The sequence below is a fragment of the Tursiops truncatus genome, chromosome 11, assembly GCF_011762595.2.
Source record: "Tursiops truncatus isolate mTurTru1 chromosome 11, mTurTru1.mat.Y, whole genome shotgun sequence".
NCBI lineage: Eukaryota > Metazoa > Chordata > Mammalia > Artiodactyla > Delphinidae > Tursiops > Tursiops truncatus.
Window position 1 is genome coordinate 62,788,515 of NC_047044.1, and position 27,228 is coordinate 62,815,742.

Here is a 27,228-nt window from a genome sequence, read left to right on the forward strand (position 1 = left end):
GCACCTAGGCAGCAGGAGTTGAGTTTGAGGGTAGTGCACAGATTTAAAAGATTTCCATATGCTCCTTAAATGGTGAGGTTCCTGGAATTCCACTGGGCTCACTCAATCTTCATAAAATAATGCCTTTGAGATGCACCTGAGTTGTCTGTATCTATAGCTTTTCCTTTTTATTGCAGAGTAGCATTCCATCGCTACTCTGCATGTATTTACATGCATGTATTAGTTAGTTTGTACATTCCCCTGTTGAAGGATGTTTGGATCGTTTCCAGTTTTTGGCTATTACAAATAAAGCTTCTCTGAACATTCTGTTCAGATTTTTGCGTGGATACAAATTTTTATTTCTCTAGGATAAATACCCAGTAGTGCAATTGCTACGTTGTATGGTTAATACATGTTTAATTTTAGAAGAAACTGCCAGTTGTTTTCCAGAGGTTGTACCATTTTACCTCACCGCTTGGCAGTGTGAGGGATCCAGCGGCTCCACATTCTCATCAGTACTTGGTTTTATCACAATTAACAAAAAAAATTTTAGCCATCCTCATCAGTGTATAGTGGTATTTCATGGTTGACTTCATTTGCATTTGCCTAACACCTAATGACGTTTAAGAGCTTTTCATGTGCTTATTTGCTATTTGTGTATCTGTTTTGGTGAAGTGTCTGTTCAAGGAGCTGACTCGTTTGTATGGGTTTAAAATGTGCCGAATCATCCACATGTCTGTCCCTGACTTCTCCCCTGAGCTTCAGATTTATATGCAAAGGCCTCCTGGCACCTTTGTGGAAATCCCTGATGGTGGCCTCCCCAGCATGTTCAAAACCAAAAGTGCCATCCCACCCCCAGTCCTGGGCTTCCCCAGTGGAAGAGCTAACGCTTGGAGGATTTACTACGTGCCAGACACCGTACTAAGTGCTTTCTTTACATGTTTTAATTAACTTAATCCTCACAATCATCCTATGAGGTAAGTGTGTTTTTACCTCCATTTTACACATGGGAAAATGAGACACAGAAAGGCTGACTGATTCTCCCAAGTTTGCAGAGCTGGCAAGTGGCTGGTAGGACCGTCCGGACACCTGAGAGTTACCCTAGATTCTTCTCTCTCTCCTCTCTGCATCTATTCATTCACTAAGGCCTGGACATTTCACCTCCTGAATATTTTATTTCATTGTCTACCTTCCTATCCTTATAACAACTGTTCTATTTCAGACCATCTTTTCTCTTGCCTGGACCATTGCTAAGTACCTTTTTTTAAAAAACTATTATAGAAAATTTCAACCGTACAAAAAGGTGAGACAATAATACAGCGAATATGTCCATTGCCCAGCTACGACCAATATAAACTCATGACCATTCACTTCACCTATACCCTCCACTCCCTGCTGCCACCTAACCTCATTATTTATTTATTTTTGGCTGCGTTGGGTCTTCGTTGCTGCATGCAGGCTTTCTCTAGTTGCAGCGAGCAGGGGCTACTCTTTGTTGCGGTGCACGGGCTTCTCATTGCAGCGGCTTCTCTTTTTGCGAAGCCCAGGCTCTAGGTGCGCGGGCTTCAGCAGTTGTGGCACGAGGCCTCAGTAGTTGTGGCGCACGGGCTTAGCTGCTCCACGGCATGTGGGATCTTCCGGGACCAGGGCTCGAACCCGTGTCCCCTGCATTGGCAGGCGGATTCTTAACCACTGCGCCACCAGGGAAGTCCCTAACTGTATTATTTTGAAGCGAATCTCAGCATATTAATACATCTGTAGATATTTCAGTATGCACCTCTAGAAGATAACTTTTAAAGAACATCATCACAATTACATGATTAGCAGTATTTATATTAATTATATTATATACTTAGCATTAGCAATACTTTAAATCCTCAACTATCGAGTCCGTGTTGGTATTAGTTATCTATTGCTGTGTAACTTAGTAGTTTAAAATAACAATAAACATTTATTGTCACTCAGTTTCTGTGGGTCAGGAATTCAGGAGCAGCTTAGCTAGTTCCGGCTCAGTGTCTCCTGAGATTGCAGTCACTTGAAAGCTTGACAGTTCCTGGAGGATCCGCTTCCCAGGTGGCCAATCACACTGGCTGGCAATTCAGTGCTGGCTGTGGCTTGGGTCCCCTCTGCAAGCACTCTCCACGGGGCAGCTTGAACGGCCCTGATCCCATGCCTGGTTTCCCTCAGAGCAAGTGCACCAGAGAGCCAAGGAGGAAGCTGCAATGCCCTTCATGACCAAGCTGCGTAAATCACACAGTTCTGCAGTATTCGTCCCGTTATAAGTACCAGCCTGCTTCCACGTAGAGGGTATGAATACCAGGAGGCCAGGATTCTTGAGGGGTGGTGGGCATCCTGGAGAATGGTTACCACAGGTTCAAGTCGCCCCAGTTCTCCCTCTCTCTCCTTCTCTCTCCTTTACAGTTGGTTTATTTGAATCAGGATCCAATTCAGGTCTACATCATTGCCATTTTCTTGATATGGCTCGTAAGTCTTAACCTCTAGGTTCCTTTCCCTCTATTGTTGTTGTTGTTTTTTAATTGCGTTCTTCCTTCTTCGCCTTTTTTCTTAAAAAAGAATCTAGGTTTGTCCTTACAGTTTTACTAGATTTTGTGGCTTGCATCCCCATTATGTCATTTAACATGGTCCTCTGACCCGTCTTCCCTGTAAACTGGTACTTGATCTAGAATGTAATATGCCTGAGATTCAACTTTTTGGACGTGTTGCTTACTTCCATCAGGAGGCATATGTCAGCTTGTCTCTTAATATGATGTTGTTGGCTATTGATTATCATCTCCTAGCTTCATTATTTCGTCAGTTAAAATAGTGATACCAATCCTATAATTCCTTCATGTAATAGCTGGAGTACTTCTATAGAGAGAAACATATTTTTTAAAGATGTTGGGGGTAAGAGTTTATTAATTTATTTATTTTTGCTGTGTTGGGTCTTAGTTTCTGTGCGAGGGCTTTCTCTAGCTGTGGCAAGCGGGGGCCACTCTTCATCGCGGTGCGCGGGCCTCTCACCGTCGCAGTCTCTCTTGTTGCGGAGCACAGGCTCCAGACGCGCAGGCTCAGTAGTTGTGGCTCACGGGCCTAGTTGCTCCGCGGCATGTGGGATCCTCCCAGACCAGGGCTCGAACCCGTGTCCCCCGCATTAGCAGGCAGATTCTCAACCACTGCGCCACCAGGGAAGCCCCTATAGAGAGAAACTTTTACTGACTTTTTGATTACCCTGAAGTACAGTTTATACAGAAAAGAAAGGATAAATGCTGCTGTTTATTGACGAAGTGACTGGTTTCTAGCATCCACCAAAGCTGACCAATATTTTAAAAATATCATGAACTTTTGAGTTTACTGATGCTCAAATTATCCCATCTTTGGCCAGGAGGAGCCTCTTTAGATTAGCCCCCGAGTCCTTCTGAATGATACTACAGTAGTCACCTTTGACAGCTCCTTTGCTTTCTGGCAGAACATTATGTTCCAGGTTCATCTTGTACATTTCCTGGGCCATTTCTCCAAGGAGCTCTGCTTCCTTTTCGTGAGACAGGAGAGAGATCACATCTGGGCAGTAGTGTATAATTGCCTTTCAACTAGCCCCTTTCCCCCAGTCTACTCTCTAGTCACCTGAGATGTGAGGACATAAATCTGACCATTCCCTTGCTCAAGAAGCCCTTCAGTGCTCTCTGCTGCCGTCAGGACAAGGCCAGCTCCTTAGCACCAAACAGCAGGCCCTCAGTTATCGTTTACCCCCCCCTTCTCATTTCCTACTGGTCCGCTCCGTAAAATTTACAACCCAGCAATCGCACTCCCAGCACTCCCCATGCTGAATCACACTCCTGTGCCTTTTCTCATACTAATCCCTTGACCTGAAAACACCCACTCCTACCACTGCCTTTCTAACCTCATCCCTTGTCTCACTTGACTCAATCTTCGAGATTTCACCTTAGTTCAGGTTATCATCTCCAACACACTTTTCCCTGAACCAGGAGCAGGGCTCTCTCTCTGTTATCCATGGCCCTGTGTTTACCTGTAAGAACTTAATGTCTGCATGTAGCTCTCCTGCACTGCTCCGCCATGATGACTGAAAAGCAGTAACTATATCCACCTCTAGCCCCAGCATGGAGCACATTACCTGACACCAAGTGGACGCCCCCATCTGATCCCCTGCTTCACAGAACAGACCGTCTATTCTCCCAGCACAGACATCCTTCCACTTCTGCTGCCCACCGATGCCTTCCCCGCTCTAGCTCAGCCTGCAGGTCTGCTAGGCGTGGAACAAGCGGTGTGTTAACCTCTTCTGTTTAACTTGTGACTGATGGGCTAGTTGGGAGACTAAAAGGGAGCTCACTGCCCTGCTCTGGTTACAAAGATTGAGGGTGCAAAGATAGTACCTGAAACACCTCACATTTCCTGCTCCACCTCAGCTGGGGCCTCAGCCAGGAGTCAGAGTAACAGGAAGCTGTTTACAATGAGGGTGACAACCAGAGGGCAAGTGTGACAAAATGGAGTAACCTGACTGTAATGCAAATTTTGGTTTATAATCACATATATAAACTCTATGAGGACAAGGATTTTTATATTTTCACTGATGATTTCTACCGTCGGGAATAGAGCCAGGCCCAGTGGGTGACCACAGATATTGCAGACCACGGTACTTGCAAAATGAGTGAATTGTCATGCTTTTTCCATTATGCATCCCCAAATGGCAAAGCTTGGCTGTATACTGGAACCAACTACACGTGCTGCTACCGTGAACCCCCTATGATAAAGGCTGGGTAGGAGGAGGACCAGAAAAACGCCTGGGCTGTGTATGGAACAGAGAATATCCCCAACATCTGTGGCAAGCTGGGGCTACAGACTGAGAGGCCCAAGTGGGGGGGGTCTCTTTATTTCTATTCATACCTAGAGCAAACTTAATCCTGTCCTACTCCCAGCCCCAAGAACAAGAAGTCAGACAGCACCCCAAACCTCCCGTTCAGCTGTGGCCTTGGATTTCACACACACTTACACAAGGAAAGGTTAAGGAATTTTCTTTATTTTTTACAAATTAAGACTATGTAGATTCCATATATTTCTGAATCAAAAACACCTTTGTCTTCACAGTATGAGTTAGAGAATGCAGCCTGAGCTGGAAACCAAAGAACTCGAAAAGAAAGTGATAATTACAGTGCTTACTGTATTAAAAACCTGTTAGGCATTTTCTTTAAAAGTAGTTTTTTATATCTTGTCATTCTTGGCACTGTTTCTAAAGAAAAACTCCTCATCCCAAGCAAAAAAAGCACAAGAGGTGGAGTTTGGCTTCAGGAGATGTAACTCAGATTCTCAGGCCTAGCAGAGAATCAACAAATGTAGGGAGAGTTGCTATTGGGGGCTGAACGGGAAGGAAATCCCTTTTAGTAAAGTCTCAAGCCACAGGCTGGAGACAGCAGTTAAATCAGAGGGCAGCATCCTCTGCAGCAGCGAGCCATTCCGAGTGGCATGCCACTCCAGGAATCACACAGCCTGGGAACAAAACTGTTTCACGGGATGGCACAGTGACGTGGTGCGCTGTGAACCAGTAGCCACTGGGTCAAACTGTGTACTGGTTGTGAACAGGGAAAGCCAAAATGGTGTCCTACTAGCAATGAGTTTTCGATGGCTCAGTTCCCCTTACGTTGAAGCCCTGTGAGTAGCCAGAGCTGCAAATGCTCCCAAGGCTGCCTGACCTTCTGTGCCAGCTGTGGCTGTGGCAGCTCACAGGGAAGGAGCTGGTGACCCCGTTAGTACTGCCCCCCACACACACACTTGCAAACACAGAGCTGTAGGAAAGCAGATGTCTTGCAGGTTTGGTCGCCCAGCCCCTGCCTAAAGAAGGCTGCAGATTTCCAGAAACAGGTGAACAGACCAAAACCTGAAGTGCATCTGTAAAATGGACATGTATCTACTGCCCCAAATCTCTGGCTGACACTACCTATTAGTGCCCAAGATAAGACAAAAACGCACCTAAGGACTGTTATGAACGCTGCCTCCCAAGCCGTCACGGCCCGTGCCACTGGTGTGAACAAAGACTCACTCAGTTAAGGGGGAGATACTACTCTCCCCTGCCCCAAACAGGCCCTCATCTGGGTCTGGCAGGATTGGTCACAATTACCTCAGAGGCTCAGCCATGCCCCTTCTCTATCCTTCCTCTCCCGGGACCTTTAATCACAGCCACCTGGTAGAGGCCACTCAGTAACCAAGGTAGTGATCAACTAAACAAAAAAAAAGGGCAAGTCTGGGCACTCTACATTATATCTTGCCATACATAATCAGCCACTTCATAGATGCTGACAAGAATTTCCCTTTGTGCTGAAACCCTCCCACCCCACGGATGGAAGGCAGGCAGATTCCAAGGGCCAGACAAGGGAGTGGAAAAGGAACCCACACAAATCCACACTCCTTCCGTGACGGCAAGGCAGGAAGGCACGTCTGCCAGAGCAGCAGTGACTCCGGCAGCTCAGGGGAAGCGAAGCACCCACCAGAAGAGGCTTTTCATGTTCTCTGCAGGGGTCGGCGGCTCAGACATAATAAGCCTGAGTAGCAATGGGACCAGCAAACGTCTTTCCAATGGAAAACACACTGCCTAGTCCCATAGGAAACGCGCATAAAGCAAACAACGCTGCGGGAAGAAGGGCCGAGCAAGGCGTCTCTACCAAACAGTTCAGGTCCACTGGGTGAAGCGCAGTCACGAGGCGGACTCTGCAGATCCCGCTCATCACGGCGGACTGGCTGCCTGAGCAGAGGAAGAGGCTAGGGGTGGGGGATGACAGAAAAGGGAGCGGGGAAGAACCCCAAAAATATGAAGCCAAACTCCAAACTATAATTTGCTAATCAGTTTTTTGATCAAAAAATTCAAAACAGAGAAAACCACAAAGTACAAAAGCTTTTCTGATGCTTTTCATTATCACAGAACACGCCACCTGTAATGTGTGCAAAGAGGAAATGAGGGGCAGAGGGAGAGGAAGTCAAACTGGGGAAGGCTGGATGGTCATTTCACTTCTTCTCCTTCTTCTTATCCTAGAAATGGAGGAAAATTACCCAATTAACTTCTGGCATTGACATTTAAGCTAAAACTCTTGAGTCAGCCGATACCTCACTGCCTTTGGTTAGTGATTGGAAGGGATCCGGACAGTAAAAAGGGAGGAGAGATGCTCCTTCAGTATAGGAGGAACTAAATCTTAACCATCTTCTGCTGGTGGTCTCCCAAGTTGCTACAGACTTGACAAGAATAAAGGTTAAGCAGCTGTTCCCGTTGCTACCCCATGAGTAGCTAGGTGGGCTGCCTACCCACTCCTGGCTACTCACAACCACGACAGCTCAGATCCCAACCACTGAAGGCTGCAGACCAGCGGTGTACCCTAAAATAACTAAACGAGAGGCCAAGACCAAGCCAAGATCAACTTTCCATTAGGCCTGAGAAGAAAGCATAAATCCTCAGCATAAATCAGCATTCGAAATAATACAGTCCAGTTGAACTCTTCATTGCACTGGGGGAAGCCCAGAGTATCACTACATGGATGAAAAGGATGTTGTTTTGACTGAAACTGGAGGACCTGCTTGGTCCTCAGTCCAGTCGCGGTACAGACCAGACAGAGGACCACCAATCCCATCTGGTCAACTGCTTCCATCACCACTGTACCGACTCACATTCCACCTTAAGTTCTGTAAAGAAAGGCCTGTGCTTTCATTTGTTCCCCTACTACTGGAATGGATGATGTCTGCCACTTACTAGCCCTATATAGAATGCCTCTCTTGAAAAAAATTAAGACTAACAAATGGGTAAAACTGGCCTATTTCTAAAATATATATACAAAAGCTGGTGGTATTATATAAATCCTCTAGGATATCTTTTTGAGTCACAACTATCTTTACAGCCTTTAAATTCCTCATATAGTAGATTGTTTCTTGTTGCCACTAAAGCTCTTTTCCTTTTGATACTAATCTCAGGGATTCATTTAAAAAAGAAAAAAAAAAAAAAAAAGGATGATTTTTACTTGTTCCTTTTTCTCCGACAGCTAAAGACTTCTAGTTGAACTCTTACTCAGCGGCCTGCCTTACAGTTACCCTGGACCCACACAGTGTGAGCAAGTTCTCAAGCTTTAAGTACACATAGATGCTGAGCTCAGGAGCCAGTCTTTCATCTTTAGGTGGTGCTAACCTTCTCATTCATAGCCAGGATCATCATGAGTTTTCTGAAGAGAGTAACGAAATCTAAGAAGAGGTCAACGCAGTGCCTGAAAGAGAAGAACCAGGTCACAAACTGCACTTCCCACTTTCCTTTATCCACAAGCCCACAAAGGTGCAGAACACAGAAACCCTGCCCCAACCCCAAGAGTCAACTTCACCAGCACTCCACCACCAACTAAGTAAAACTCTAGTGTCTGAGATCCTCTTCAACTCAGCGAAGCCATGGAGCACAGAGAAAAGAAAATTTAGACTCTGCAGAGGCCTAAGTCTGAACCCTGGAACTACCATTAACTAGTTGAGATTCTGAGAGGATTACTACATTAAAAAAATTATATGCATATCTTCTTCTCATTGTTAAAGGTTTAAAGAATACAACAGTATTAAGAGTAAAAGGTGAAAGATTCCTTTCCCTCTCCTCTGCCTAGAGGTAACCACTATTCAAAGTATGGATAATTAAATACATATTATTAGTCCAACTTTTAAAAATCTGATGTCTTTCAGGAATTGAGGGAAACGACGCTTTTTAGTGCACAGTTCCAAAGCCATGGCTATCCGACCACGTATGCCCCTGCGGCCACAGAGGTCAGCCAGTGCCATCTGGGCCACTCTTATTCCTACCGATGTGGAAAGAAAGGGGAGCCAAGCAAAAGATCATCCCAGAGAATGAGAAAAGAGTCGTCAAATGGAAGAGTATGCCTCTCCACTTCATACTCATTAAAGACCAGGTTTCACACTCACCAGATATAATCTTTATCTCCATTTTCAGCCTTTTCAATAATGAGCTGAGTATCAAAAAGGACAAAGCCACACATGACCACCAGTCCCACATACAGGTTTGCCTAACAAAAGAAGAATGAGATGAGGTTACCATGTGGTAGATATTGTAGAGAAAAAACAGCCATACCTCTTTCTGGCCCTTGGCCACCTGAAAGTACATCGAATGCTAACCCTACTGACATTAACATTCGTGGGAACTGAAGCCCACAGTGAAGACCGTATTACTTCCCTAGGTACAATTCTGCACTTATTTTTTCAGGTCACTGGAAGAGCTTCCATCATTTTAACAAGGAGCCACTGCTGGACTGGCTTTAGAAAAATGATCTCTGAGCAAACCATCTCCACTGCAATGTCCAACCCCTGTTCAGTTTGTATTTCCACCTGTAGCAGAAGGCTCCGTCCTGGGAGGGTGAGTGGCGAGTCTTCAGGAGCACTGCCCCACAAAGATGAGAATTCTTAGTCTATCTTGGCTATAGGGGGTTAAGCAAGAAAAAGAAATGCAAGGTAAATGGCTGCTGCAAAGGTATATGCAAATCTCACCTGGAAAAGCCAAAAGGATCCGAAGAAAAGATTCCCCAGGGAAGACAAGAGCATCAGGCTCATGGCCGACATCAAGACACCTGTAAGAGAAGACGAAAAGCCATCTTGAGAAAAGCCAAAGCGAAGCAAAGCAATCTCATTAAGGCCATTCTTTACTTGCCCCCCAAAATGAAGGCTTTCAATTTCAACCCAACAGTCACAAGTTGGAGGCGAGGGGAAAGGTCCTAGTGAGAATTCTGGCTAAAGTGGAGACTCTCTCCCTATTTTCCAGTCCACACATACCTCCCAGAAAGAGGTAGCTACGGCGCCTGGCATAGAGTGCACTCAGGGTGAAGCAGGTGAAGATCATTGCTGTGCCCAGGAAGGCGGTGGGAAGGATGCTGTTAAGGGAAAAGACCATTATATCAAGGGCTACAGGTATATAACCTATACTTAGAAGGTATATTTAGAAGGTATATTCATAAGACACTAGTAATAGTTACCTGGGGTTGATGGCAATGCACAAGTCCAGAGCAGGGCCCAGGCCAACTCCTAGAAAACAAAAAGCCGCAGAACACAGCATTAACACCAATTTCTGAAGAGGATTCTCATCCCAAAGCTGATCATCAATAGCATGGGCATGCCTACAGTCCTAGAAAACAACAAAACAAGTGGACTAACGTAATGAAATCTTTCTCTCTTCCATCCTTAACTGTTTTCCAGAGAACAAATACTCGACTGAGTTATTTATGGACAGACCTGCACAACTGTCCCCTTGGCTGAAAATCATAGATGACCCAGTAGGAATAGACATTAGGAAAAATGAAGCAGGCATGTCAAACATTTTCCAGCTAAATTATAAGGCTGCAAAACTCTGAAGAGCAGTGATGTGAGACTGTAATGTAGGCCAGATCAGGAATTAGATGAAAAGGATAAAGAGCAAAGCAGTGCCTTGTGGCCAACAACCTGTAGTCATGAAGGCTGACTCCCTCTGTAGAAGAAAAGGCCAGACCGGTTCTGCATGGACACCTGCCAACAGGAGGGTGCAGCGGCAACCTGTTCCAGCTCCAACATCTCCTCTACTCTGGCTTTTCTCTCCTTCTGATAATCCCACCCCTTTAATACCTTCAAAAACTAGCTTTCCCTGATCTAAAAATCTTAATCTCTAAATCCCTTCCTTTCTACAATTTCTTCAACACTGTATAGATTAGACGCACTCAGAACGAGTTGTACTAACTCAAATGTTGCTTTGCAAATATTTTTACTATGTACTTTGAGACCTGTTTTCCTTAATGACAATTCTAGAAGATCTGCACTTTTAATTCTTTTCTTGAGAATCAGCAAAGTGCCCTGTAGGATGGATCTCAATGTATGACTTTAATTAACTGTCCACAAGATTCAGAACAGATGCTCCTATGATAGTTGCCAGTGTGAGTTCAACTAAGTCAGATCCTTGGCCTAGTTTAGTCCCATGTCCACCATTAACAAGCTATGCTACCTAAGCTCTTAAACCTCATTCATTCAAGCACACAAATGCTTATTTTTGGATACAAAAGTAGAAGTCACAGACACTAGTCACAAAGAGCCCTCTAGATGGGGAAGCAAGATGCACCTATATGAAATAAGAAAGCAATACAAGGCACACTCAAATACAAGACAGGATGGTACAGTGTGCCAGTTGGGGTGCATCTGAATAAATATATATCTTGGGCCTTAATCTAAAGAGATACTAAAAATAGTGTCCCTCCCTCAAAATTCAACCAATCCCTTAACGTACCTGTAAGGAAAGCAAATCCAGCAAGAAGTCCCAGTCTTTTTTGCTCAGTTTCATGGCTATGAGGTGTTGCCATCAGCCAAATCATCAACCCCAGGGAGCCCAAGGCAGAGAGCAGGCCAGCCTGTCAGATCCAGTCAATAATTAAACACTTGAAAGTATCAAATTTATTTTGCAAGAGACCTTATTGGGTTCAAATATTCACCTGGACTTCCTAATATTTGCTTCTAACCTGGAGGCAGCAGAAAAGGCAGTGAGGGCTGAGGAGAAAAACCAGAAGCTTGAAGGACAAGGTCAGGACCATGGTGGATGCTGGAGGCAGTCCATCAACTGTAACTGCCCAAGTCAAATTATGAGTCTGACCCAAGAAACAGAAAAGATGAATCGAAGTGACAAGTGCTTGAAGCATATTCCAATCTGCAGAACAAGTAGGAATGACCTCTCTTTGATCACTTTAAAACACACACACACACACAAATGTATATACACACACACAGAAAAAACTGAATCATTGTGCTCCCCCCTCAAATTCATGTTTAAATCCTAACCCTCAATTTAATGGTATTTGGAGGTGGGGTCTTTGGAAGGTGATTAGATCATAAGGGTGGAGCCTTCACAAAGGGAGATCAGTGACCTTATAAAAGAGATCCCAGAGAGCTCCCCTGCCCCTTCTACCATGTGATGACACGGGAGAAGCTGGCCCTCACCACAGAACAAATCTGCCAGCACCTATCATGATCTTGGACTTCCCAGCCTCCCAAACTCTGAGAAACGTTTGTTGTTTAAGCCACCCAGTTTATGGTATTCTGTTATAGCAGCCAGAATGAACTAAGACAGAGAGTAAGAACCAAAATGTTAAGTTAATTTAGGATAATGGGATTATGGAGTTTTATATTTCCTTCTTATCACTAGTCTGTTTTCTAAATTCTCTACAATGAACATGCATTAGTTTTATAAGAAAAAAAATTTTGTTTTAAAGCAAGTGGGAAAAGTTACAAGCATTAGAAAGAGAGGAAAATCATCAAGGATGTATGTAGACACCAAAGTTTCTTCCTTCTTTTAAAGGTAGAATCAATCCTCAGTTTTCACAGTAGTTCTGCTCTATACAGCCACTGTAAGCAATGAATCAGTGATACTGAACAAATGCTCCTGGAGGAAGTAAAGGTTTAAGCTCTTTCGAGCCTCCTGTCACATTTTTATCAACTGGTCAATACAAAACCTTGTCGTATATGTCTTTTCTGTTTAAAGACACTTGGATATATACTGTCGACTCATCAACATAGAACTCGTGCCCAGCCGCACTGTAATTCATGCCTGAACAAAGCTTATCTAACACACGTATTTTCTCTACAAGGCACATCACAGTCTTGCACTTAGTAATACCACTCAGCACTTTTTAGCACTATGCCTGAGGCCATTTTAAACATCAAAATCACCAAGAAAAATTATAAAAATGCCGAAAATGTGGCACTAAATAGACTATGAAAAAGACACTTGTTTACAGTATGAGAGCTTGAAAGAAGGCAGTGTTGCCACATTCAACCTCAGCTAGAACATGGTGCAATGGACAGCTCGAATTTTTTGCCAATCTGTGTATGGCTGCAAAGGTCCATAAAAACACCATTAGAACTGATTTTAGGGTTACAAATGAATTTTGCTGAGTAGGTAAATCACAAATACGGAATCCATGAATAATGAGGATGACTATATTTCACTATATTACTTTAAAAAACAAACAAAACACAACCAGAAACCAAAAGGGCCACTTTTGCCTAAAAGGTAGAATATGTTTTAGTCTGAACTCGAGGGATCAAAGCCCTATCTCTGAGTGTCTAGAGCAATTTTTCACACAGCCTGTGCCAGGAGGTGCCTGAGCGTGGGGATGCCTGATCATGCCACTCCTCAGCAGTGCCAAATGCCAACAAAGCTGCACCCCTGTACTTACACTAAAAAGGCCACTCCAAAAGGGACAGGTCTTGGTTAGTGAGCTTCAAACTTTTCGAGTATTCCTCAACCATCCCTTTTATTGCTTCTAGCCAAACTCAAACTCTCACTCAACAAAGGAAAATGAGTTTCTCAAAGAATAAAATGGGCCAATTCCTTAAAGGTCTCAACCCTGTCTCTCCTGATAATCATACAATCAGTGTTTTGTACCCCAGTACTACACAGTCATTCAGGCAAAAAAAGAGGAAGAAAAGATAAAAAGGTTACGGTGCAAAACCACCCCAGCACGCAGACCTCTCCCCAGTGGGTGGGGGTCTTGTGTGTCAGCAGCATACCATTCAGTGTCAGGGTCAAAACATCCTGTTTTCAGCATCTAGAGAGGGCAGAGTTGGCAGAAAAATTAAATGGTTCTGCATGTCCTGATTTACAACTGGCTCTGGCTGGGGTCAGATCCCAAACTACTGAGAAGTATTAAGGAAGGACATAGGCTTGTACTACCCTGCTGAGCTAGTGTCTTCCTAATGCGATTTGGGCCACAGCAACTAGAGGAGAAAACTGCTCTTACCTGAATGAAATGGGTGACCACATGGACATAGGCCCCGGCAGCCGCCACAAACATACAGAGGGCAAAACTGGCATAGACCTTCTTCAGGTGCTGCTGCGTCGAGGGGGTTCTAGGAAACAATGTTAATAATGGCCATTACTCCAGGACCAATCTCATCTCTAAGCTAAGAATAATTTTCCTTCTTCTTCCCAGGGAATATGTGAAAGTTTTGGTACAATAAAAAAAGAATGCTTTGGGGGCTTCCCTGGTGGCGCAGTGGTTGAGAGTCCACCTGCCGATGCAGGGGACGCGGGTTCATGCCCCGGTCCGGGAAGATCCCACATGCCGCAGAGGGGCTGGGCCCGTGGGCCATGGCCGCTGAGCCTGCGCTCCGCAACGGGAGAGGCCACAACAGTGAGAGGCCCACGTACCACAAAACAAAACAAAACAAAACAAAAAAAAGAATGCTTTGAAAACTAGGTTAACAAACAGAAAATCTTAAATGCTGAGGAAAGCCCCAATGCCCAAACTATGAACAATCATTACCCAAACTAAAATAACTAAATGGCTTTCCAGCGACCACACCGCAGCCCTTAGACTTTGGGTGCTTTTATCAGATCCTCTGGATTCTAGCAAAGTTAGTATGTTAGTTTACACGTACAAAAGTTAATACACCAGGAAAAGGAAAAGAAACAAGATATAAAGGGAAATGTAATAAGAAAGTACAGTTAAGGTCAAAGCACTTACATGTGGGAAAATTTAAGGAGTGCATCAAAGTTGATCTTCCGATCAAATATGTTCATGATGCTAGATTCTGTGGGACACAGCCTCCACTCTGTGGAATCAAGGAAATAAGAAAAGTAATTTTAAAGATAAAAGGACACACAAAATAACAAACAACTTTCTTATGAAAAACAGCAACATACAAGTTTGGAAAAATGAAAGTTATATCTAAAATCCCACTGCCCTAACACCACCATTTGCATTTTTATATATTTCCTTCTAGAATACATTTGCAATCATACGCAACCATTTTAAAGGGGACAGAGGAACCCATCTTCTTCTCCCCAAACTGTTTCATTACTAGCATTTGATTTCTATTCTTTCAGAAGATAACCTGCCCCTTTAACATCTTTTTTTTTTTTCCTTCGGTACGCGGGCCTCTCACTGTTGTGGCCTCTCCCGTTGTGGAGCCCAGGCTCTGGACACACAGGCTCAGAGGTCATGGCTCACGGGCCCAGCCGCTCCGTGGCATGTGGGATCTTCCCAGACCGGGGCACGAACCCGTGTCCCCTGCATCGGCAGGCAGACGCTCAACCGCTGCACCACCAGGGAAGCCCCATCCTGCCCCTTTAAAAGACAGTTTCTTTCTTTGAGAAATTCTCTATTAGCAAGCTAGTTAAAGGGACCCAGTCTTACTGGAACATAAGGCAACTTGTCATTTTTTCAAGATGCCAGAGAATTCCCTCAGCAAAGGCACAGAAGTTTAAAGATAAAGAAGAAAAATTATAAAGCTGGATCTGACACTAGGGCTTGCATTTTTTAAATATACATTTAGAAACTTCCCACCCAATGCAATTTAGAACTGAACTGTAAGGGAGCCACAGTTTTAAAAAGAGGAAAGTTCCTCCATGAAAAAGAAATTTGTGCAGAGAGAATTTTTTAAAACACAATCTCAGAACCTTTCTTACAGAAGAGTGGGAATAGTACAAGGAATTTCTGCACACTTCACCCAGATTTCCTAAATGTTAGTGTGTCACCATATCTGCTTTATCCCCCCCCTCTATATAGCAATATATGGAGACCTTTTCCTAACTATGCAAGACAGAATGCCTCTTTACATCTAAACACTTCAGTATGTATATCCTGAAAACAATGATCAAAATCAGTAAATTAACAATACAATACCATTACCTAATCTACAGACCTTATTCAGATCTTGTCAACTGTCCCAAGTGTCAGAAAGGGCATTTTAAAACTGAACTACAACCAGGTTACCATAAAGTCAGGATCTTAAGTTTTGCTCTCTCCCCTATCTCACATGCAATCCTAAATAAACACATTTAACCTACAGAACTAAAAATCTAATCAAGAGCTTTCATCCTTCCTAAATATCAATCCTCCAGATTCTTATTAGACCCATAATACCCATTCATTTCAAATCAGCCAAAAACAGTGGAGAGGAGGGGATTAAAGCTAAGTTGTTTCAAAGACAGGCCTACTACTCACACCCATTCTATCGGCACCTAGCCCAAAACTCAGCAAAATTAATCCAGGCAATAAAAGTAACAATCCCCAAAATGACTTCCCGAGGAATTCTGGGCCAGTGGAAAGATGCCATTCTTAGAGTTCACAAGCATCACTACCGCGTGTTTCCTGAGGCTCTCTCTCATATATGGAACAATTACAATGGCTGGCTTGCTTTCTCTGATTTCGTCTTTCCTTTCTCACCAACATCCCTACTCACCTCAATTGTATTGTTAGTTTTGTTCTTAAGGATAGATACAGTGAGAAGCTGCAGAACCTACTAAAGCTGTTCCTCTCACCTCTAAGTCACGGGGTTCTGGGCCCTCTTGATCTAGATGGTGCAATGGTTGCAGGCTTTTGCACGGCCAACCAAAGCCTTCCATAACCATGATGAATCCGTCCTCTAGAGAACACACTTACAGGATGGCAGAATCCAGCACCTGGAAAGTGTCTTTGTTTAAAGCTTCCATTAACCGCCTTAATGACATCCCTAGACAGAACTTGCAACAGCACTGAAGCAACCTTCAGAGCCAAGTTTCTCAGTATTCACAACAAAGCTAGAGTGCCTCTTGCTTCCAATTTCAAGAGTTGAAGTGTGTGTGGGGGTGTGTGTGTGTGTTAAATCCGCAAATACCCTGGGGATTATTAGTCAGAAAGGGGCAACACTCTGTAACCAGACCCCAATGAATGGAAACTGTGCGAGGGGAGAATGTCAGTTTGCTCTCTGGCATTTCCCAGGGGGTACTGACTGTCTCTCTTACAACTGCTGATGGAAAAACCAAAACCATCAAAGGTTGTGAGGGTAGGGACAGAGGTATCAAATATGAATTTCTCCATGATTTAGTGCCTTGCAATTTAAAATCATTAAAAAATTAATTAAAACCAGTTTTCCAACATTACTACCAACTCTAAAATTTAAGTGAAATATGTAATCACCAAATTTTCTAGATGCAAAGGTACACAGCAATTTTAGTAGCAGCAGCTTCATGGGGAAAAATGCAATAAAATATACATTTAATAAATATGATATGATGTATATATGACATAATTTCAGAACTGTTAAAATTAGAGGAGAAAAAAGTTAGGTCTTAGAATCAAGGAAATATATGACAGTTTGCTCTCGGTCTGTTCTAGACAGACAAGAACTAACATACAGGTAAGTAATGAGTTAAAACTGTTCTTAGGGCTTCCCTGGTGGCTCAGTGGTTGAGAGTCCGCCTACCGATGCAGGGGACACAGGTTCGTGCCCTGGTCCGGGAAGATCCCACATGCCGCGCAGCGGCTGGGCCCGTGAGCCATGGCCGCTGAGCCTGCGCGTCCGGAGCCTGTGCTCCGCAACGGGAGAGACCACAACAGTGAGAGGCCCGCGTAACGCAAAAAAAACCAAAACAAAACAAAAAAAACTGTTCTTATAACTTTTGCCAGATAGACTAAACTTACCGGTTTTCTATCTTAGCCTCAACTACTTGTGCTCAGAAGCTGTAGAGAAAAGGTATCTACGTTTCAATGGTTCATATGCAAACTCAGCTGAACAAGATTAAATTGCATTCATAACTCAAAAATAGCAGCTCCCATACCAAAAGTATTTTCAGTCCCAGGGACAGACAGCTCTCAACAGGGCTTGAAGTATTCAAAACCATTAACCAAGTAACTCGGCTAACATTCCAGAGGGGCCCCCCTAGTTAAGCGAAAATCTCGGTTTTAAAAAAAAAGTACAGGGAATTCCCTGGCAGTCCAGTGGTTGGGACTCCGCATTTTCACTGCCAAGTGCCCAGGTTCAGTCCCTGGTCAAGGAACTAGGATCCTGCAAGCCGTGCAGCTCGGCCAAAAAAATAAACAAAATAAAAAATAAAAATAAATGTAAAAGTACATTAAAATGATAAATTTTATGTTATATATATTTTACCAAAATAAAGGGAAAACGTATACTACAAGTTACTCAAAAATTATTCATTATAGGACTCCCCCTAACATACACTGAAGCCCATTACGGAACGGATACCAGCAATAGTCTGTCTCACCCTGGACCCCAACTCATACAGAGTTCTATACTCAAATCTAAAACAGGGAGGTGGACAGTGCCTCAGAGACCCATGGGAAATTTGCCTGCACTGCATTTGTAAATGAGAAGTAAATGTTCAGGTGTTACATAACCAAATTCCTTTAATTTAGTTTAGAGACTCATTTTATGCCTTCATCCTTTGAAAGGCAGGATACCAAAACTTGTCAAACTTTGTCATGCATATATTGCTCAAGCTTTGTTGGAAGTGTCACCATCCGTGGTTCCCCAGGCCAGCCTCTCTGCCAGAGCCACCCGAAAACAAAACAAAAAACTTATTGCACAATAGGACTTCCCTGGTGGCGAAGTGGATAAGAATCCCCCTGTCAATGCAGGGGCCACAGGTTCAAGCACTGGTCTGGGAAGATCCCACATGCCATGGAGCAACTAAGCCCATGCGCCACAGCCACTGAGCCTGTGCTCTAGAACCCGCGCGCCACAACTACTGGAGCCCATGCACCTAGTGCCCGTGCTCCACAACAAGAGAAGCCACCACAAGAAGCACACACACCGCAACAAGGAGTAGCCCCAGCTAGCCACAACTAGAGAAAGCCCGCGTGAAGCAACGAAGATCCAATGCTGCCAAAAAAACAAAAACAAAAAAACCCTTACTGCATAGGTTTATCAAGATAGAAAAACTCAAGTAAACACACTGTCCTGAGTTACGTATTCCTGGAGTCTGCTTTTGTTTGAGGAGGGAAGGGCAGCAGGGGCAGGTAGGAGGAGACAGATATTCTTATCAATTAACATCTTTGTCTTCTTACATATTGTTAAATCTCTTGTTGTTTTCTAAGAATCTTCCTTACCCATGTCCTAAAACAAAATATTATCAACAGCCAAGCCTTAAATTAAAAAAAAAAAATTCTTCTCAATCTTATTCCAACAACTACTAAGTACAATGCATATGAAACATGGCCAAGTGGCCAAAAGCTATGCAAAACAATCATGCATTTAGTATTCATTTTTAAAAAATCCTTGCCTTTAACAAAGAAAAGCTTGCTGACTCCTGGATCCAGCCGAGAAGCTGCCTCAGTGTATACAATTTACCAACATTAAACCAACCAAAGAAACATTGTTCACACATTTAATTAAACATTCAGTGCACGAATTATATGATTCTTCATTCCTGTTGTAGTAATTCAACCATCTTGAATCCTGTTCCCACACCCCCAAAAGGGACCAAATTGATACTTGAGAGAAGAAAAATCTCATGTGGTTAAACAAAAAAAGGTGGTGGTGGTGGGGGGGGGAATTGTAATTTTTTTTAGTAGTTCTTTCTACTGAATAGTTTGTAGACTCTACAACCATGTCCCTAGCATAGTGGTTAAGAGCACAGCCTGCTGTGTTGGAATCTTGGCTACTTCCTTAGCTGTGTGATGGAGCAAGTTTCTGGCACTTAACCTCACTGTGCTTCAGTTTCCTCATTTGTAAAATAGTAACACTTAATATTCCCTACTTCTTACGGATGAGGACTAAGTGAGATAATACAACGTGCTAAGACTAGTGCTTCGTGCTAAGAATAGTGCTTTATGCTAAGAACAGTGCTTCGTACATAAGACCAGCTCAATATATTAACCATTGTTTTTACTAGTGTAATTCATTACTCTCAAGTCCTCAGTGCACGATTTTCCCCCTTTTCTTAAATTTTTGTTGTTGTCTATAATTATTTAATGAATGTTCCAAACACACCCTTCACAGGCTACAGGTGATGATTTTCCCTTTTAGAAGTCTAGTTTTAGGGACTTCCCTGGCAGTCCAGTGGTTAAGACTTCACCTTCCACTTCCAATGGAGGGGGTAAGGGTTCAATCCCTAGTCTGGGAGCTAAGATCCCACATGCCTAGTGGCCAAAAAACCAAAACATAAAACAGAAGCAATATTGTAACAAATTCAATAAAGACTTTAAAAATGGTCCACATTTAAAAAAAAATCTAGTTTTAGAAGACATTTATCATAGGCCTAATTTACATATGCTCTGTATTTTAATTTTTTATATGTATTATTCAAGAATTAGAAATGAAAAAGGAGGGGCTTCCCTGGTGGCGCAGTGGTTGAGAGTCCGCCTGCCGATGCAGGGGACACGGGTTCGTGCCCTGGTCCGGGAAGATTCCACATGCCGTGGAGCGGCTAGGCCCATGAGCCATGGCTGCTGAGCCTGCGCTGCGCAACAGGAGAGGCCGCAACAGTGAGAGGCCCGCCCCCCCCCCAAAAAAAAAGCAAGAAAAAGGAGAAGTAACAACTGACACTGCAGAAATACAAAGGATCATGAGAGATTACTACAAGCAGCTATATGTCAATAAAATGGACAACCTGGAAGAAATGGACAAATTCTTAGAAAAGCACAACCTCTGAGACTGAACCAGGAAGAAACAGAAAATATAAACAGACCAATCACAAGCACTGAAACTGATTAAAAATCTTCCAACAAACAAAAGCCCAGGACCAGATGGCTTCACAAGCAAATTCTAACAAACATTTACAGAAGAGCTAACACCTATCCTTCTCAAACTCTTCCAAAATACAGCAGAGTAAGGAACACTCCCAAACTCATCCTACAAGGCCACCGTCACCCTGATACCAAAACCAGAAAAAGATGTCACAAGGAAAAGAAACTACAGGCCAATATCACTGATGAACATAGATGCAAAAATCCTCAACAAAATACTACCAAACAGAATCCAACGGCACATTAGAAGGATCATACACCATGAGCAACTGGGGTTTATCCCAAGAATGCAAGGATTCTTCAGTATACACAAATCAATCAAGGTGATACACCACATTAACAAAGTGAAGGAGAAAAACCATATGATCATCTCAATAGATGCAGAAAAAGCTTTTGACAAAATTCAACACCCACTTATGATAAAAACCCTCCAGAAAGTAGGCATAGAGGGAACTTACCTCTACATAATAAAGGCCATATATGACAAACCTACAGCCAACACCGTTCTCAATGGTGAGAAGCGGAAACCATTTCCTCTAAGAGCAGGAACAAGACAAGGTTGGCAACTCTCACCACTATTATTCAACACAGTTTTGGAAGTTTTAGCCACAGCAATCAGAGAAGAAAATGAAATAAAAGGAATCCAAATTGGAAAAGAAGGAGTAACGGTGCCACTGTTTGCAGATGACAAGATACTATACATAGAGAATCCTAAAGATGCTACCAGAAAACTACCAGAGCTAATCAATGAATTTGGTAAAGTAGCAGGATACAAAATTAATGCACAGAGATCTCGTGCATTCCTGTACAATAATGATGAAAAATCTGAAAGAGAAATTAAGGAAACCCTCCCATTTACCACTGCAACAAAAAGAATAAAATACCTTGGAATAAACCTACCTAAGGAGACAAAAGACCTGGATGCAGAAAACTGTAAGACACTGATGAAAAAAATTAAAGATGATACAAACAGATGGAGAGACATACCATGTTCTTGGATTGGAAGAATCAACACTGAAAATGACTATACTACCCAAAACAATCTACAGATTCAATGCAATCCCTATCAAACTACCAATGGCATTTTTCACAGAACTAGAACAAAACATTTCACCATTTGTATGGAAACACAAAAGACCCCGAATAGCCAAAGCAATCTTGAGAAAGAAAAACAGAGCTGGAGGAATCAGGCTCCCGGACTTTGGACTATACTACAAAGCTACAGTAATCAAGACAGTATGGTACTGGAACAAAAACAGAAATATAGATCAATGGAACAGGATAGAAAGCCCAGAGATAAACCCATGCACATATGGTCACCTTATTTTTGATAAAGGAGGCAAGAATATACAATGGAGAAAAGACAGCCTCTTCAATAAGTGGTGCTGGGAAAACTGGACAGCTACATTTATGAATGAAATTAGAACACTCCCTAACACCATACACAAAAATAAACTCAAAATGGATTAAAGACCTAAATGTAAGGCCAGACATTATAAAACTCTTAGAGGAAATCATAGGCAGAACGCTCTATGACATAAATCACAGCAAGATCCTTTTTGACCCACCTCCTAGAGAAATGGAAATAAAAACAAAGACAAATGGGACCTAATGAAACTTCAAAGCTTTTGCAGAGCAAAGGAAACCATAAACAAGACGAAAAGACAACCCTCAGAATGGGAAAAAATATTTACAAATGAAGCAACTGACAAAGGATTAATCTCCAAAATTTACAAGCAGCTCATGCAGCTCAATATCAAAAAAACAAACAACCCAATCCAAAAATGGGCAGAAGACCTAAATAGACATTTCTCCAAAGAAGATATACAAATTGCCAACAAACACATGAAAGGATGCTCAACATCAGTAATCATTAGAGTAATGCAAATCAAAACTACAGTGAGGTATCACCTCACACCAGCCAGAATGGCCTTCAAAAAATCTACAAACAATAAATGCTGGAGAGGGTGTGGAGAAAAGGGAACCTTCTTGCACTGTTGGTGGGAATGTAAACTGATACAGCCACTATGGAAAATAGTATGGACGTTCCTTAAAAAACTAAAAATAGAACTACCATACGACCCAGCAACCCCACTACTGGGCATATACCCAGAGAAAACCATAATTCAAAAAGAGTCATGTACCATAATGTTCACTGCAGCACTATTTACAATGGCCGGGACATGGAAGCAACCTAAGTGTCCATCGATGGATGAATGGATAAAGAAGTTGTGGCACATTTATACAATGGAATATTACTCAGCCATAAAAAAGAAACGAAATTGAGTTATTTGTAGTGAGGTGGATAGGCCTAGAGTCTGTCACACAGAGTGAAGTAAGTCAGAAAGAGAAAAACAAATACTGTATGCTAACACATGTAAATGGAACTAAAAAAAAAAACTGGTTCTGAAGAACCTAGGGGCAGGACAGGAATAAAGACGCAGACGTTGAAAATGGACTTGAGGACACAGGGAGGGGGAAGGGTAAGCTGGGACAAAGTGAAAGAGTGGCATGGACATATATACACTACCAAATGTAAAACAGATAGCTACTGCGAAGCAGCCACATAGCAGAGGGAGATCAGCTCAGTGCTCTGTGACCACCTAGAGGGGTGGGATAGGGAGGGTGGGAAGGAGATGCAAGAGGGAGGAGATATGGGGATATATGTGTATGTATAGCTGATTCACTTTGTTATAAAACAGAAACTAACAAACCATTGTAAAGCAATTATACTCCAATAAAGATGTTAAAAAATATATATATATATATATAATTGAATCACTAACTCACAGCTAGCTACATCCTGAAGGCATAATATTTACCCAAATGAGAGAGTAAAATTAAATGGGGGGGGAGGGGGAGTCTAAGAAAATTATAAACCGGAATTTGAAGGAACCTGGTAAATCTTACTACTGATTAAAATGACTTTTGTTTAAATGGCATGCCTCTCCTCTGGCACATTTACACGGTACCTCCTGTCCCCCAGGACCACAAAGGTGTTTTGAGACAGCCTAATGACCACTAAGTGATAATGTGATGTGGTAGAGAATTTGATGAAGTAAATGTTTATTAGCTTGATGCTTTCCTTGCAACCCCTAGGAGGTAGGTCAGTTTGATTTCAGGAAATCCAAGAAATTCTGTCTCGACTAGGGCTGGGCTTTGATTGTCCTAGATTTGGACTCTAGATGTCCCAGCCCATCCCTTAACTTGAACCAAAATCCCTGGATTAGGTAACCCTGAATCTCTAGGAGGCTGCCTCAGAACCAAACCAGTAACTGGAGATGGAATGCCTACTTCCTTCAATAAATTATTATTATGTTTTGCATCAAACTGACACGCTTTGCTGAATCTCCCTCTCTATAAGCACAACTGTTTGACAGACACTGAATCGCAGAACGGTCCCAATGTCCTAAATACATAATCATCCTCCAGTATAAACCAGCAATCCCTGCCCAATAAAACCATATTTAGCCCAAATGAGAGTAGACATAGATTAGGACAAACAGCACACCCACTCAGCCCTCATCCTTGAAGCCCTTTTTTTCCCAAGTGTTCTGGATTCCAGTTAATTGTTCAGGAACTTTTCTCACACTTTTCCCTGTAAGCACCCCCCCACACTTAAGTCTCTAGAGTAAATCTAGACCCCCATCATCTAATCAAGTGTTGCGACCACAAATCAACATTCCCCCGCTGGCTCAGAGAGGAGCCTACCTTAATAGAGGGCCACTGAAGTGGCCCTAAAAACCAGTCTCTACAGTTTTTCTCTCCTTGGTTTGAATACTGGTTTTGAAAACAAAAATGAGTATGTATAATATAAAAGCTACTTCATGAAATTTGGTTAGAAACTCTAGAGGAAAACAAGGTGGAGTAAAAGACACTTCTAGCGGATTCTACAGCCAAGTCAAAGTAGCAAAGGAAAATTTAGCAGGATAGTGCCTCAAGAGAATATTCAGTGTCTTCCCAGAGGAGACTCATACCCTTGGGTAGTTTATGAAATAAAGTGAAACTCTTCAGGCTAGCAATAGTACCTTTTATAACAATACCACTGACTGCATTTATATGAAATTAAACAAATTTCAAAGTGTTTTATTATATACACTATTCCCTTTGACCATCACACACATGAAGAAAGGGCAAGAATGATTAGTCCCACTTTAAAGTTTAAAAAGTAAGTTCAAAAAGGCAGCATAATAGTGGCACGAGCACTCGATTTGGAGTCACAAGTCCTGCCATATTCTACCACATAACTTTGGGGAAATCATTTTACCTAAGGTCATCTAGGCTTCCTCATCTGGAAGGATGATTAGCTAACACCTGCTCTACTAAGCTCAATGAATGCCGATAAGAAAATCTGTGTGAAATTATTGTAAAGTGCTAAACACTTTACAATGGACATTAAATGGACATTAGTACTGACCAACATCAGAAAGTTGAAATAGTAGAGCCACGGACTTCCCTGGTGGCGCAGTGGTTAGGAATCCGCCTGCCAATGCAGGGGACACGGATTCGAGCCCTGGTCCGGGAAGATCCAACATGACGCGGAACAACTACTGAAGCCCGCGCGCCTAGAGCCCGTGCTCCGAAACAAGAGAAGCCACCGCAAGGAGAAGCCCGCGCACCGCAACGAAGAATAGCCCCCGCTCGCCGCGACTAGAGAAAGCCCATGCGCAGCAACGAACACCCCTAATGCAGCCAAAAATAAATAAATAAATAATTATTATTTTTTTAAATAGTAGAGCCAGAATCAGGTTAGGGGTCTTCTGACCTCTCAACCCTAGTGCTCTTTCTACTATTACACCCTACAGCTGAAAAGCAAGTTTTCCTATAGTTTCAACTATAGGTCAAGAGAAATTGTAAAACAACAAACATATGTTGATTCCTATTATACTTTTCTGCATTTTTCAGCATTTCTACAGTAAGTACGAACCATATGCATAAATCAAGAAAAGACGTGGAAATGCTGACCAAATATCTGGATTAATTTTACCTTTCCTATTCTTTAGGAGAGTGAGACTTCACTGGATCAATACTGGGGAAGGGAGAGAAGGGAAGAAAGAGGGTACTAAGCCAGGTTTCCACAACAAAATGAATAATGGAAGAAGGAAACTCTGAATCCAAATTACAGACTGCATTTCTGAAGGATTCAACCATTCTGACCCCACTGGAGGAAAATGGCAGAGAATCTAAATGTCAACATACTCTTGAAGCCAGGCCAAAAAAAAAATTAGACAAGGAGGAATAATAAAACACCAAAGAGGGTAAATCAAATAATTACAGAAATGTGTTTGCAGAAGCTGTAAGAAATGTAGTTATGAAACTTTTATCTTTCTTGAACTTAATTCTTAAACTACACATACAACCAAAAGATAAACTTGAAATAAATAAGTAACTACAAAAGCCCATTCGCCACTAACCTTTAACCTTGAAATTTTTGTCTATGTTTCAGGCACAGTCAGCTCTTCTACGTGATTACACATTCACAAGTTAACTATTACTGGAACAGAGACTCAAGTTCAGAAAGGTTTTTGTTGTTGTTTGGTCAATGAAAGGCTCATGCGGCAGGCAATGCAACCTGGGCTGGCACCGGGCTGCAATTCCTCACTTAATAAACACACAAAAATACCACAGCTCCAGCAAGTACGTCCAAGAAAAAAAGAAAAACAACCGCCCAACGACGCCTTTCCTGAGCGGACTTTGAGAAAGACGCCCACAAGGCCCAGGACCAAGCAAAGCTAAAGCCACCTCACCTGTCCAAAGGTAACCAATCAGACCAGAGCGGGGCCGCCCTGGGGGCCTGGCAAGCCAGGCCTGGCCCGGGTCTCTCCTCACCTCCCGCCTCTGCTGTTGGCTTCCAAGTAACTAAGGAGCCTCGCGGGTCACAGAGGAGTGTGACATCACCCGCCCCGCCGTGACAGGGCAGCCTGCCGGACCAGGCCCTCCTGAGTCCCAGCCCCCGCCGCTCACCCAAATGGGGCCCGGCCAAGAGGACCCCCAGCAGGCCAGGGATCTGTCGGGTGGGGCGGCGATGACCACAAACCCGTAAGGTTTCGCTTTCATTCTCCTCGGAAGGAAGGTGCGGGGGACGTGCCCTGAATTCAAGGGATCGAGGTTGGGCCTGGGCCGTCTACACCGGGCGGAGGAGGAGGAGGGACGCGCAATGCGGGGGGGGGGGGGGAAGAAGGCCAAGAAGGAGCCTTCGCTAGCGCTAGCATGCAGAATCCGCGCCTTGGACTCGTCCCCGCCCCTCCCCCGCTCCGGTACGGTTGCGCAGGCGCGGTAGTAGTTCTCGTTTTCCTCCCCTCCCCGCCTAGCTTTCCGGAGTCCAGTTGTCGACCAGGGCCCACTTTCCCCAAGATGCAGTCAGTCCGAAAACGGAGACTACTCCCACTCTTGCTCAAGCAACAACTGCTAACCCTCTTTCCATTTCTCACTCCCGGCTTGCGCAGTCCTAGCTTCAGACGTACCTTCTGACCCGCCGCTCAGGAGCCCAGACAGCTCTCCTACCACCGGATGTGCTTCTGACTCTCCCAGGGTCCGCTCCGGACTCTTTACCTCGCGTCCGCCCCTCGAGGGAAGCCCCGCCCCCGCGTTCCGCTTAAGGCAAGTCCTCATTGGCCGTTGGTTGCATTTCTGCCTTTCCATTGGCTGTACGTGCATAAACAATGGCTGCTTACTTCCGAGCCATTTGCTTGACGCCCGTGTCGATCAAGACTCTAGCCGCCAACCAGCGTCGTAGCGA

The 27,228-nt window shown here is 43.4% G+C and overlaps 1 protein-coding gene across 2 annotated transcripts; it reads right to left on the bottom strand.

Moving 5' to 3' along the window:
• Positions 1 to 4,990: 4,990 nt before the first annotated feature.
• Positions 4,991 to 27,081, bottom strand: TMBIM6 (transmembrane BAX inhibitor motif containing 6). 2 transcript variants are annotated; one of them, XM_004312257.4, is made up of 10 exons: positions 26,954 to 27,081; positions 14,487 to 14,574; positions 13,761 to 13,869; positions 11,255 to 11,375; positions 9,981 to 10,029; positions 9,781 to 9,878; positions 9,499 to 9,578; positions 8,920 to 9,020; positions 8,153 to 8,228; positions 4,991 to 7,011 (listed from the first exon to the last, which is right to left on the bottom strand). In XM_004312257.4, exons 2-10 carry the CDS (start codon positions 14,540 to 14,542, stop codon positions 6,988 to 6,990), a joined length of 714 nt encoding a protein of 237 aa, XP_004312305.1. In that variant the 5' UTR covers positions 14,543 to 14,574; positions 26,954 to 27,081; the 3' UTR covers positions 4,991 to 6,987. The 2 variants fall into 2 exon arrangements, with proteins under 2 accessions (XP_004312305.1, XP_019790037.1); XM_019934478.3 differs by lacking the exon at positions 26,954 to 27,081 and adding an exon at positions 26,237 to 26,259.
• Positions 27,082 to 27,228: the final 147 nt, after the last annotated feature.

What these genes read in the sequence shown, in the direction of transcription:
- TMBIM6 (XM_004312257.4), bottom strand. Translation starts at nt 14,542, where the DNA reads ATGAACATATTTGATCGGAAGATCAACTTTGATGCACTCCTTAAATTT. An exon ending in TGCATTGCCATCAACCCCAG is followed by an intron (nt 9,879 to 9,980) that starts GTAACTATTACT and finishes TTCCCTTAACAG; the next exon opens with CATCCTTCCCACCGCCTTCC. An exon ending in TAGCTACCTCTTTCTGGGAG is followed by an intron (nt 9,579 to 9,780) that starts GTATGTGTGGAC and finishes CTTCTCTTACAG; the next exon opens with GTGTCTTGATGTCGGCCATG.